General features: G+C 41.5%; 1 protein-coding gene across 1 annotated transcript in view; it reads left to right on the top strand.

Annotated features, from left to right (window-relative positions):
* The window catches only part of MICU1 (mitochondrial calcium uptake 1), a 130,234-nt gene that overhangs the window by 23,981 nt on the left and 92,644 nt on the right, over positions 1-13,609 (top strand). The window contains exon 3 of the mRNA XM_083441417.1: positions 10,851-11,037. Coding sequence (XP_083297543.1) covers positions 10,851-11,037 — 187 coding nt within the window. The remainder of the gene's footprint in view (positions 1-10,850; positions 11,038-13,609) is intronic.

Genomic DNA, 13,609 nt, shown 5'->3' on the forward strand with positions numbered 1-13,609 from the left:
AAATTCCTATGTTGAGGGGAATAAAAGAAGAAGATAATCCATCTGTTGGAGGAAAGAAAGCAACTCTCACAACATCCTGTCCTGGTTCTGTTTAAGAGTTGGTGACTGTTACATCTGACTGGGTCTTAGTCTGAATGATTTTCATAGTAGAGCAGAAGGTTTAGTAAATATTCTCTCTGTTTGGAAAATCTGAATCTTCTCCACCTCCATTCCTCCTCCTCCTAGAAAATACCACTGTCCTTCCTCTTTAACTGAGGCATTTTCCATCTCTATTTCTGCTACAACAGCCCATCAGTTTATGCCAGATTTATGGCAGATGGGTTTTCCTCCCCACAATATTTCTTGCAATTTTTTTTCCTGTTTGGGAGGCAGGGAAAGGTTCCGTCACCATCATATTTTGAAGTCTTATGATTTGCATAGTGTAGATGTTTAAATCCAGTCCTTCTGTGTTGGTATATGTCACAATTTGAGTGAGTGTGAGGGCTGAGCAAGCAGTTCCTACAATTCTCTACCATTTACTATTGCTGGGAGAAGCTGCTGATTTGAATAACATGATATTAGATAACGCTTTGCTTACCATTCATTGCAAGGCTGTTCCTCTTTCTGTCTTTGTCAAAGCAAATATGTTGCAATACTTGGGTGGTTTACATACTTCAGTTCTCCAAGATTCGTGAAAATTTGCTCCCCCAAATTTTCACTTTTATAGAGTTCTTACAGGATGGCAGTTTTGTGTGCATGTTGAAATGTTTGGCTAATATTTATATAAATTTTGCAAGGCATCCTGTGAAGTTGTTGCATGATTACTTGAGACCCTGGGTCTGTCTAGTGGTCCAAATTGAGTATTGTCTGGCAGCACCTCTCCCAGATTTCAGACAGGATTTCCGCCCAGTCATACCTGGAGTTGCTGGGGATTGACCCAGAAGGCTATATCAAAAGCAGGTGCTCTGTTACTGAAATTCAGCCCTTCCTCATGGATAAAAGGTAAAGGTACCCCTGCCCGTACGGGCCAGTCTTGACAGACTCTAGGGTTGTGCGCCCATCTCACTCAAGAGGCCGGGGGCCAGCGCTGTCCGGAGACACTTCCGGGTCACGTGGCCAGCGTGACATCGCTGCTCTGGCGAGCCAGAGCAGCACACGGAAACGCCGTTTACCTTCCCGCTAATAAGCGGTCCCTATTTATCTACTTGCACCCAGGGGTGCTTTCGAACTGCTAGGTTGGCAGGCGCTGGGATACTCATGGATAGAGTACTATATATTCCAACTGGTAGAAATTTTACAAGGTATCAGTGGAATTCTTACCCTGCCTTGCTACCAGGGATCCTTTTGATTGGCAGTGCCGTGGATTGAACCTGAAATCTTCTGCCGGCACATAATTGCTCAGCTACTGATCTGTTGTCCCAGGTGATCTGTTGACCAGGTGAGGAACTCTGCTATTCTTTCTCTTTCACCCCACAAGCTCAGATCTTTTTATTATTATTAGATATTGTTTCAGAATCTCCATCTTAGCTAGTACTTAGTCTCTTTTATATACAGAAAGTGGACTGATGAGGAACCACTGCTCCATAGGTGAAATGCAGCTTTCCAAGCTTTCCTGTTTAGCCCTTTATATATATATTTTTTTCCTCTGCACCCTCCTCACGTGCTTTTGCCTTCCTGACATGTGTCTTACTTTCCTGGATAGAAGAGGGTGTTCCTGGTGTGTGTGGCCTCCGGCTCTGGTGTGACTGGAATGTAGCTAAACATACAAAGGTAGGAGTCCCAGCAGTTGTTTTGCTCATCCTGGCCCTGCCCATCCCTGACACACAGCTCCTGGAAAGTTGCCCACAAGAGAGTGAAGACCTCGGGCTGGAAAAAGTTCCCCACGCCTTCATTATAGTAATCACACTGTTGCATTGCATTAATCCCACTATTGTAGAGTTGGGCAAAATATGGCCCTAGGCACAAATGCAACCCTCTGCCTAATTTCAACAGGGATCAGTTCAGACTGATCCACCTCTCCTTGTACTGGGTGAGAAGGAAGAGAGAAGGAGGGAAGGAGGGAGAGAAGGAAGCGATAGAAAGAAACATGGGGCTCCCAACAGATTACCCTTAGGGGAATGTGGCCCATTACAGAAAAATGTGTGTGTCTTTCCCAACACACCGTTGGGTACTCTTGTGACCTAGGCTCTCCCCTTGAAAATCCGAATGTACTTTGAGAGAGGCAAGGAGGAAATCCCTAGGCTGCCTGTGGCTTTCAGTCAAACAGACTTGGGCAAATTTGTTTACGGTTTTGCTCTGACATCGCTAATTATTGTGTAGGTGTGTGAGCAAGGCTCTTCAGTGCAACTGCACAGGCATTTAAGGCAGTGGCATAATTGCATAATTTAACATGCCGTGTTAAAAGCAAGGTTGTTTTTGTGCATCCAGGTGGTGACTAATGAGCTGTGTGGCACTGTTGTACATTTGCAAGTAGGAGATGAATCTAGATTGGGAAGAAACAGAAAATCCTGCTATAGTACTTGAAAGTCAACTGGGGTTCTGCTGTTTCTGCCTTACTTTAGGAAGTGTGTTCCTATAGGCAAGGCACACACTTCCTCTTCTTGTTTACTGTCCTAAGTTTTAACACTGGTCAGAGCTGTCACATATATATAACTGGTTCACTGTGAATTTGGAGTTACTTGTGTGGACCTTGGGCTGATGTGGTCCCATTCCTCCTGTGCTCTTATTCTTTTATTTTTGTTTGTTTGTGCTACATCTTAGTGAGCAAACAATGGCTTGCGCTTGCCTTCCGAGCCAGACTTGGAAACCATGATTTGAATGTGGTTTCCTATTCTGATTTGGGTGGACAAAAGCAAACCAGATTTTGCCAGATGTAGTGTCACCTTTTGGTTTGAGCAAGATAGGTGCAGCATTTAGGGAACAACAGAGCATATAAACCAAAGGCTTACTCAGGTAAGAGTAAACCTTGGTTTGCCATTGTATGTGTACCAACCCAGTTATACAGGCAGGTGGGTAAAACAGGTTTTCAGGTTCAGAATATGTTTTAATCCTGTATGATAAGTTTTGATTCTGGGCAACGTAGGTTAAAGTTGCTTAGAAGGACAGGACTTAACCAACTAACCTGTTCTGTCACCACAAGGCTTTCCACTTGCACAACAGAACTAGGGGCGCATCAGAAGATGGCTGACAATAACATCTCTCCGACCCACACGAGGTAATTTGGAGGCTGTGATGGGAGTAAATAGCCTCCCTACCCCCCCAGGATTGGGGGGGGGGAACTGCCCTTGCCTGCTGTGCCCTATACCACCCCCGAATTTGTGGGGATGGGGGCACTAGGCGCAATGCCCTCCTGTGGGATTTCGGCGCTCCTGGACGCCGTCTCTGATCCGCGCCACTAGCTGCAAGAACTTCAAAAGAAACAATTTGGATGAAGCGAATGCACATATTTCAAGGAAGGAGGGGGAGTAAAGACTGCTAACAGAAGAGATCTCTGATAAAACAAGACGAGTTGGAGGAACAAGTATAAATCATGAGAAGATACGCCAAGACTCGGTATGGCAAAGGGACTGATGGGGGAGGGGGGAAAACCTTTCCTTTCTTTCTTTTATGTGATTAAAAAAGAACCCCCCCCCCCCAAGTCAGAAATGTCGTTTTAAGGACTTAAGCTGTGGATTTAAGGCTGTGTGGAGATAAACTTTCGAACCAAAGCATGTTTTAAGAAGAGCATGGAATGTATAAGGGCTTTGGAATGACGCAGTTAAATACCGTCGCCATATTGGGAAGTTCTGTCAGAGGACTTAAGTCTGGGAGGAGAAATAGAGAAATAGAGCTGTTTTTATATTGTGGGTGAAACTCCTCAGAGGGGGTTAAGAACGACAGTTCTGTAATTAATGATGGAAAGAGCGATGTTATCTATGAAGGCGATGATATATGGAAACCATCTCGATTTGAGGATTGGAAGAACGGAAAAATTCACACAGGATTATTATTGGTGTTTATCGGCTTAAGGAGACTATCAGAAGAGATCATAAAGAAAAAAGAGAAAATATATGAACAGGATATGATGTGGAAACAGCAAGATAAGACTGGATAGAATTATGAACTTTGTTTGGACTGATTTGGACATTAACGCAGTAGCAAGAAGATGATCAGAATCCCCCTTCGGATCTTGAAATATGGGTCCCTTCAGCAAAATTTAAAATTCAGCTTTGTAGTTCGGAATTTATGTGATGTGATTTGATTTGATTGGCTGGTTAATAAAAATTATTTTTTTTAAAAAAAGAACTTTTCTTTTCCTCCTCTCGCTATGCGGGCCTGAGCTCTTCCTAAAACTGCTCTGGGGGGTTGTTGGAACCCTAGAACATGTTTAGGGGGTGCAGAGGGGATGAGGGGGGAGGTTTTTTGTACAAGCATAAGTCCTTGTGCTGATGGAGCAAGAATACTGCCCCAATTTCCACTTGTTTGCTTTGTGCAGGGAAAAGAGTCCTTATAATAGAATTCTGTATCACCTCCAGATCTCATAGGAAGGTACGCTGTGACATCCCTTGGAAGGAAAAATTTGCACAGCAAGTTTTTGGGACCTCACAGAAGAAATTAGGGACTGAAACTCATCATTTAAAGTATTTAGTTGCTGTATAAGAACTTAAATCCACAAACTAAAAACAACATAAAAATATTAATGGTGAATAGGTGGTTCTCATCTTCATCCTCAAAGTACAGGTTTTAAAGTTATTAGGTGGCACACCGGTTTGCAATTCTAATTCCACAATTGCTAATGAAATCCGTTCTATCTAATTCTGTAATGCTATGTTAGTGCTCATAGTCCAAACGTGTACCTCATAAAAAGTCAATGCCAATGGTAGCTGATGAGCTTTGAAAATGTATGTTTGCAAACTGTGGACAGCAGAGCAGAGGTAACAGCATAATGACTGTTTTCTGGGGATAATATTGTGGTTCAAAGTGAGTAAAGGATGGTTTTATTGCTCAAATTAACTAGCTACGCTTTTAACTTCCTGGTATATGTACTTTAGACTCATCATCAGCTAGCTCTGTATTAGCATGTCTTCGTCAGCAGGAAACAGTTTAAAAATGCCTAATGAGCAGAAGGGCTACTGCACATTTGACAGTTTTATATGGTACAGTGTAAGGGAATTTCCATTCCCAGTAATATGATACAGATATAAATCTTTTGGGAAATGCCATAGTCTGAGCATATATCTCTGAAAATCCAGCATACTTGGCAAAGTGGCCTTGCCATCCCCATTTCATATAAATCATGTTTCAGTCATATTCTATGCACACGGGCAGGAATTCAATTACTTCATCCCCATCCCCTACATAGTTGTCTCTACTAGGAGTAGATTAGAAATATATTCCAGTTCCCACCTCAAGTGAATGGGCAATCCTAGTGAGGAGCAGGTGGGGGCTACTCAGGGATGTCCTCCAAATCTCTTGACACCAGTGAGTGGGCCTGGACAAGGGACTTGTGGTGGAAAGATAAGTGCTAAGGAATGCCTGTGGTCTCTATTTGGTAAGTGCTGTTGGGAAGAGAGTTTCAGAATTCAAGGGTCTTATTTAATACTGTAGACTTCTGTGTTCAGGGAAACTCTGTGGTCTCTTGGAAGCATCAGTAGGGAGATCAGTTTATTCCTGTTTCTTACTGATTGCTTTTCAGGGCCAAATCCTCACAAAGCAACATACTGAGAGAAGTAGAACAGTAGAACCTCAGGCAGAGTATGAAGCAGTGAGTGGATCTGGACCAAATTAGATCCCCAAAATGATTGTAGTAATGGTTTGAGCTTCCCTTTTAGTTATTGTGGGGCAAGAGAAAGATCAAATAGGAGCCCCAACGTGTCCCAAATGAACTAGGCAAGATTGTATGTGCATAGAAATTCTGATATGCCCTTGCATATATTGCATCTTGCAGGGTTTCTGTTGTACAAGAACATCAGAGATCTGCTAGATTAGAACAAAGGTTTGTGCAGTCCAGATCCTGTTTCCTGCAGTGACCAGCCAGATGCCTCTGGGAACCTCAAGAGCACAATAGCTCAGCAACTGTTCTTTCCCATCAAACTGATATTCAGAGGTTCCTGGAGGCAGAGTATAGCCTTCATGCCTAGATTTGTACATCATCAGAGAAGTCAGTAAGCAGAGGGCCTGCTGATGGCTGATCCAAGTGTTTTCAAAGGCAGTAAAGGATAGGAAAACAGATTGTGGTAGTGGGTTGTCCTCTTTTTCAATTTCAAGATTCAAAATACTCATTTTCTCATTTGGGGCTATTGGACTAGGAGCTAAACTAAAAACACATATCGCTGGGTGGGGAAAGTTGGCCTACAAAGTAAACCTGGAGAGGAAATCATGGTGCACACTATATACTATTTGTATTTTAAAGCATTCCCCAGTGGTGGTAAATGTTCTCCAGAGGAGCTACACAGCCAGCTCTCATTTCTCAGAGCGAATTGTAGATTTTCACAATACTGTGACACTTTAGTGCTAAAACAGATATTGCCCAGTTGTGGATTTGACGTGTAGAATATCTCCCAAGAATATATATTAGAATTTTTTCCTCCATGCCAGCCTGAGTACAGCATTCTGCAGAAGACAAAACACAATTGAATAGCAACTTGTCCTTTTTATGAGCCCAAGTGACACGTAGTGAGTTTCCCTTGTGTTTTGCCTATTTGCAAGGCAATTGGGCCCCTAGTGCGGCTTTTTGAAACTGTCCTGGCAAGTGCAGCTCTGTTTGGATTTGAAGAATGAGCACTTTCCTCTTAGACACAGAGTTTTCATGTTTTAATGCACTAATGGGCTTTTATCACTTTGGTGCAAGGAAGAATTTACATCCTCTATCAGTCGGAAGCTGCGCCGTATTCCTATTTAAAACTCCTGGCACGGTTCCTAGGAGCCTCCATGATCACTTCACCATTTTCTGTAGATCTTTTTGAAAACTAAATTAAATTAAAACCTCATTAAAAAAGAGTACAGAGGCCTGGCTGGTGATTGAATGCTCATTGTTCTTGTCCCATTTTATGGGGATACCTATTAATAAACTTACCTTGGGGCTGATAGGAAGAGGTGGTTAAGAGAGCTGGTTGTGAACCAGATAGGCCCCCATTTGCATCTCACCTCTGCCTGAGCCTGAGTGAAATTGTCCTTAGATAAGCAAATATCTCTTAGCCTTCCACTGCAATAATTGCCATAATTTCTGATGCATACGCTTTATTATCTGGTTGCAGTACTTTACCTTCCATTATTATTGTCACCAGTGGGAAAGACTGATAAAAATAGAGACTGTAGAAAGTACTATTATAGAGTCTCTCTGTGTTTCTGCTGATGTGATAACGAGCCAAACTCTGGAATACCCTGATCAAAACTGCAATAGCAAGTCTTCATGTCATTTTTAAGGATGCCCAGTAGTGAAGTTGGAGTCCAGAACAAGTGCTCTGGGTCATGTTTGCTGAAGCGACAATATGGCTGCATAAGTCATATTTTGTAGGTAGTCAATAATGTGAGATGTATTGTAAAGCAGATTGAAGATTGATTATTCACTGCATAATGTTCCCAATGTTTTCAATTACAAGTTTGTTGGTTTTTTAAGAGTATTAAAAATGTAGAGATAGCCACGTATGTGGAATTACTCTTTTAACAAACTCATTCAGATAAGCTTCCCTCCCCATCCCTGACACTCATATAATTGCCTAGATTCCGAAATAATTAATTTTCTTAAAATAGACGTTCTCTCTTTTTGGTACTAACAGATGTGTAGGCAAATTCATGTAGGTGATTAACTGCATTATGCTGCATATGTTTGCACTGAGGTCCTGTTCAGTAGGTCTTAATCCCAGGAAACTGGGTATAGGATTGCAGACTTAGGCTGCACATTCAGAACATGTTGGAATGTACTTCCAAGGAGATATGAATAGGATTTCACTGTAAATCTGGTTTTCTTATATTGCTTTGCCCAGCACCTTATGAGCCAATAACACTACTTCTCAGCAGAAGCTTCATAAATTTTTATGATTTACATTATTGTAGATGCTTTGCTGTTTTATCATTATAACCTAGGCGTATGTTAATTTGCATTCATAATGGTGACTTTGTTTAAAGGACGCTGGCAGCATTTCTCTACGATTTAATACTTCCCTAGTGTTCTGCAGAGTGCTTTAATTTATTAGTGCTTTCAAGTCTGTCACATACACTACGTGTCAGAGGTTGATCAGCAGCTAGCATGAAGAGAAATGGGTGTATGGGTTTTTCCTCTCCTGAAGCAGATGTCCTAGTTTTCCCCCGGTCTTAAATCTGTTTAAAATTCATATATTTGCAATGAGGAAATATGTGTGAAGAGCTGGACTTGAGAGGCCATCACTCCTGGGAGACAGCCTTGTTCTTCATGGCTTCCTTGTGATTTCTCAGACTGAGAGCGCATGATCCCTCTGTTGCATTTTAATGGAAACTTTGTGTGTGTTTGGATATGTGTACATCTATACCCTAAAAATCGGAGTTGATTCTAGGTCAGACTTGAAAATCTAGCAACTCGCAAATATTTGTGAAAATACTACAGTATATTGAGGAATGTCTCTCCTATTTAAAATCTCTATGCCCGTTTCTTACCTAGCCCTGTATTCTGCACCCTTAAATGACTCTGCCCATACAGTGGTGCCTCTGGATGTGAACGGGATCCGTTCTGGAGCCCCGTTCACATCCTGAAGCGAATGCAACCCGTGTCTACATGGGTCTCGATTCGCCACATCTGCGCATGCACGTGACGACATTTTGAGCATCTACGCATGCACGAGCGACGAAACCCGGAAGCAACACCGTGGAGCGCAACCTGAAAATGCTCAACCCGAAGCTACTTTAACCTGAGGTATGACTGTATTCCCTTGCTATTGGTTGTCTATAGAGCTTCCTTCGAGAACACCAGTGTGGTACCAAAAGACTCGCTCTTCCCATGAAGGTTTGACTTTAAGGCTTTAAGCCACCTCTTTCCCAAACTAAGCTTGAATTCACAAATTTTTGCTCCTTTTTTTTTCCCTTCTCTTCTCTGCCCTGTCCTACTTTCTGTTGAAATTTAGATTGCAAGCGCTTCTGTACAGGGACCTTCCTTCTTGCTCATCTTACTCTACAAAGTGCCCTGTTTATTTAGTGTAATAAATGCCCTTTCTTGCTCCCCCAAAATAGAGAAAGTTGGAGTTTCACAGGCATACTCTTCAGCATAGACATCCATAGGATTGTGCTGCGAAATAACTTTGAGCACTTAACTTTCCTCCTCCTGATGGTATCAGGAATTGCGTTTGCAAAGCAGAGACTCCCTGTGCCATGCATCTGGGTTCCAGTCTCATAGCTTATGGCCAAGGAGCTTCAGTTACCATTATCATCAATCCTTTGCTCTACAAGTTCTGCGGCTTCATAAAGGAAAGGAATGCAGGCCAGTTCATCACTTGTTGGGGATCAAAAATAAATCAACAGAGCGGAGGCTGAGCAGGTTGTTTGTTGTGAACGCTGCAGTTCTGAAGGCAAAACCAATTTTTATGATCCTTCCTTTATTGCTTTAACTGCTTGTTTATTTTGGGGCAGAGAAGTTAAAAGAATATTCGGGCTTGTGTGAGAAGCATTTTCTGATCAATATTTTTCTGGGGAGAAAGCACTAGTGCCCTCTCCCTTTCATCATACAGTAGAGCAGATGAGGAAGTGTGAAATTCACCTAACAATGTGGACTCAGTCAATATTCTGGAAAAAACGGAATAAAGCAATTTTAGTACAGTTTAGTTACTTGGGTTCGGTGGAGTCGATAAAGAGAGACATTGCACTGCATTTCCCTTTAAAAAATGATTTTTGAAAAATCTTGACTTGTACAATATACAGCATTCATCTATTTATTGTACAATATACACTGTCTGCTTTTCCCCTAGCATAGGATATGGTATTTGGAAACTCCATGAAAAGGAGGCAAGAGAAAGTTGATTACATCTAGCAACCTAGTTCCATCATTCCCATGGAAGTCACAGTCAGGAAAATGCCCATTGTGTAGGCAGTTATAAAATATTGTTTCAATTGAATGAAAGAACTGCTCTGAAACTTGTTCCACCACTTTTGAAGACATTCAGTGAGACTGTTGGATGCTGCTGAGAATATGCACCAGTATAATAGTTCCCATTCACTGGGGTCAGTAGAATTGTGTTTTTTCAATCATCGTGCCAAGGAGTTTTAAACTTACAGTGAGATTTATTTATTGCTTCTGCCCTGGGAAGTTTTGTATCTGCCATTTAAGGTATACGTGGTGAGTGGATATTGGGTGTAAAGTGTTGACATTGGGAGTTGCTATTTTGGGGGGAAACCTTTAGGCTACTCGATAAGAAGTGACTTTTCAGTTATCTTTATTCAGTCGCTACATTGGATGCTGTGCCTCTGCTTCATAAACCATGCTTGGAAAGCCTTAGTTGAATGCCCTGCTTCTCCGTTCTCCCACCCTGTACCTACTTTGGCATGGAGATCTAGGCCAAAGCTGGCATAGGAAGAGTGGAGGTCTGAGGAGCGCATAGCTGTAATACTTAGCTATAGCTTCATAAATCATGGTTTTTGAAGCCACAGACTATTGTCTGAATGCAATCAACATCTGATCAGGTTATTATCTTTTAGGTCCACCTTGCACTAAGAAATCCTATTTAGCTTTTAAGGGTTGCATGTCGGGCTAATACTCCTTAAATGCAGAAGATGCTTGTTGGGTACCTAGAACAAGGTTTTCACTTCTCTGCGGAAGGATCTAATTGCAAAGTTCTTGTTGAATTTATAGCTTTTCAAAAATACAATCCGACAGGCATTTTAAAAGATCAGACGTTCCTGCTTCACATTTCCTTCTTGTTTTCTCTCAGAGCCCATGCAGAAGCACCATCATCTGTGAAACATGACATAAGGGCAGAGCCTGGTGAGAAAATGAAGAACAGAGAAGAAGTAGTGAATGAAGGAAGTGATGATGGGAAAGCTGTTGAGTCAAGCGATGAAGATGCTCCGGTTGAAGAAAAGAAGAAGAAGCAGCGGTCTGGATTTCGGGACCGTAAGGTATGTATTCTTGTTGCACTGGAATATTCTGCATTAAACTGCAGTCAGTTATACCATCAAGAGGTGTGAAATTGTTGTGGCCTTCAGTTGCTGAGGTGTGTGTAGAAATGTAAAGCAGGGATAGGAGATCTCTTGCTCTACAGATAGGATAGACCACAGCTCATTTCATGCTGGTCATACTGGCTGGGACTGATAGCAGATTAGAAACCAACCACATCTGGAATGACACGGGTCTCCATCTGCTCTGCATGTCTCTTCTTGGGACATTCTTAAGGCAGTCATTAATAGAAAGCTTTATGTCCCATTTGTCTCACTACCAATTTGTGGGTGGTTTATACGATTCTGGATCAATAGAAAATGATGACTGGGATTCAAAGAGCTTCTTTTGGACCTTGTTTGGGTGTATATTTTAATTAGTTTAGCATTTTGTCTGAACCAGAGCTCGGGTGTGAGCTGGTGTTCCATTGGCCAAGAACTAATGGATGTGTTTGTCTTTAAAAGGAACGTACTTCTGCCCCATTGCAAATAAACTGCAGTTAGGTTCTGTGTGGTGTGTTGCTGTTTGAGATACACATCTAAAGGCTCTTTGCTCTTTCATTGCATCCTAGGGGAGAATGTGTGCTTTGGATGTGTGCTTTTATCTATGCAGAAGAGCTTCTCGGGTGTCCTGGCATTCTTGGTAGGCTAATGAATTTATATGTGGAGCAATCGACAGCAAACTGTTTTATGATTGTTATATACCTAAAAAGGAGGGTTGCAGGGAGATGAAATTTGTTTTAAGCTTTAGGGCTTAGAAACCATTTCTGTCTTGAAACCATTAAAGAAGGCAATTAAAAATGGCCGAGTAAATCAAAGCTGACACGCAAGGCATGTTGGAGTGTGACTCGGTAGTGAAGGAAGTGAGAATATAATAGTTCCTTTGTCAGATAAATCCTTGCGACTTGTTCATGTACGAATAACTCAGGGACTGACAACTTGTTGTGAACCACGTCGCTTGAGTCTTCGGAACACCAGGAGAAGGCAAAGGTGCAGATGTGACTGAGGGTTAATGACCAGTAAAAAGAAATATGAATGGTGTGAGGAGTAGTAATTCATTTGGGGTTCTATACAGCAGTAGGACTTTTCTGTAATGTCTGGGAAAAGTTATTAGCTCCTCCAAGTGTTACTGCCCTATGGGTATTAATATGATGAGACTTCTCTTTTTTAGTTAAGGGAATTTGTCTCTGAGGAATCCTGTATTTTATTCTGTTTTGACAGTTGCTGGACTTTTGATTTCCATTTTGCTGAAATACGGTGATCAGAAATGGCTGGGTTTTTACAAATACTTAAAAATCAAAAACAATTTTGATATATCCATGTTTCTCTGTTTTTATTTGCCAGAAGAGCAACCTTCCTAGCCAGTAAATCTGAGTAGCTAGAATTAGCTGAGGGAGTCTTCTCTCTTAATAAATTTTGGAGGTGAATTGTTGATACCTGTTTTATTGGTATGATTGCATTTTGGTTAAAAATTCTGCATGAAGAAAGGAAATCTCAAGAAACTGTACCAAATCGGTTTGATATTTTAAGCATATGTAGGCTGCGGCAAATCAAACCATTGGAAGAACCCCCAAAACTGACTGGACATTTTGGGCCATAGTATTATCATTCTTTCTTTCTCCCTCTCCACAATTCCCAGGATATTGTCAATAAAACTGTAAAGTTTTTCTTTAGTTGGACTGCCCTGAATGACCATGGAGCTGTCTACAACATATTACTAAAATCATTATTATGGTAAAATGAACTAATAAACTTGTAGCTGATGATGCTGTAGTAAATTTTGAAGTGGTGGAGTTCATCATGGCAGTCTTATAGGGAACACCCCCAAATAATCCGTAGCCACAGCAAAAGGAGAGCTCAAAAATGCAGTCAGCTGTCTTGATCCATTATGTATACCAAATGGGAGCAGTACATAGCATAATATTCATTTTATTAGAATCAACAGACAGTCAGAGAACGAGCAATATATAACGTCAAATAAATAAAATGGTTCCACTGTTGGAAGTTATGATTAAAAGTAAGCCCTGAGTCTGAAAATGAGGAATATTTCTGGTCTGGGTGGTTCAAGTGGTGCTGATCTAACTGTTCCATTGATGTTGGAAGTCAAGGAGTCTATAGTCTGTCATGTTTTTCTCTTGATCGTGCTTACTTTTTAAGTTACCCTTTCTTCTCTGTGATCCTGTGATAAACTATTACTCTTGTTTTGATATTGTAGCATGAATATATTTTAACAAGGTCTGCTTGTGCCTCTGGTGGCTTCTGTTGATTAAGCAACTGATTGTATGTTAACCTTTTTGGATTGTCTTAAAGAGCTGCAGATGCGGAAGGTACAAATGCCCAAAGCCAAGTTTCTGTCCCTTTTTGTAAACTGAAATATCCCTTATGAGTTTGATCTTGTTTCAGGTTTATTTTTCAAGTGTTAAAATAGCACAACAGATGGTGGCTGTGCATTGTGCCCCTTCTGTTGCCCTCTGTGGTCCAGCGGAGTAGCCCACGGTCCCTTTATTTTGAAGTAACAGTTGTGCTCTCAGAGCAC

Source organism: Podarcis tiliguerta (genome assembly GCF_965153285.1).
Source record: "Podarcis tiliguerta genome assembly, chromosome: 5".
NCBI lineage: Eukaryota > Metazoa > Chordata > Lepidosauria > Squamata > Lacertidae > Podarcis > Podarcis tiliguerta.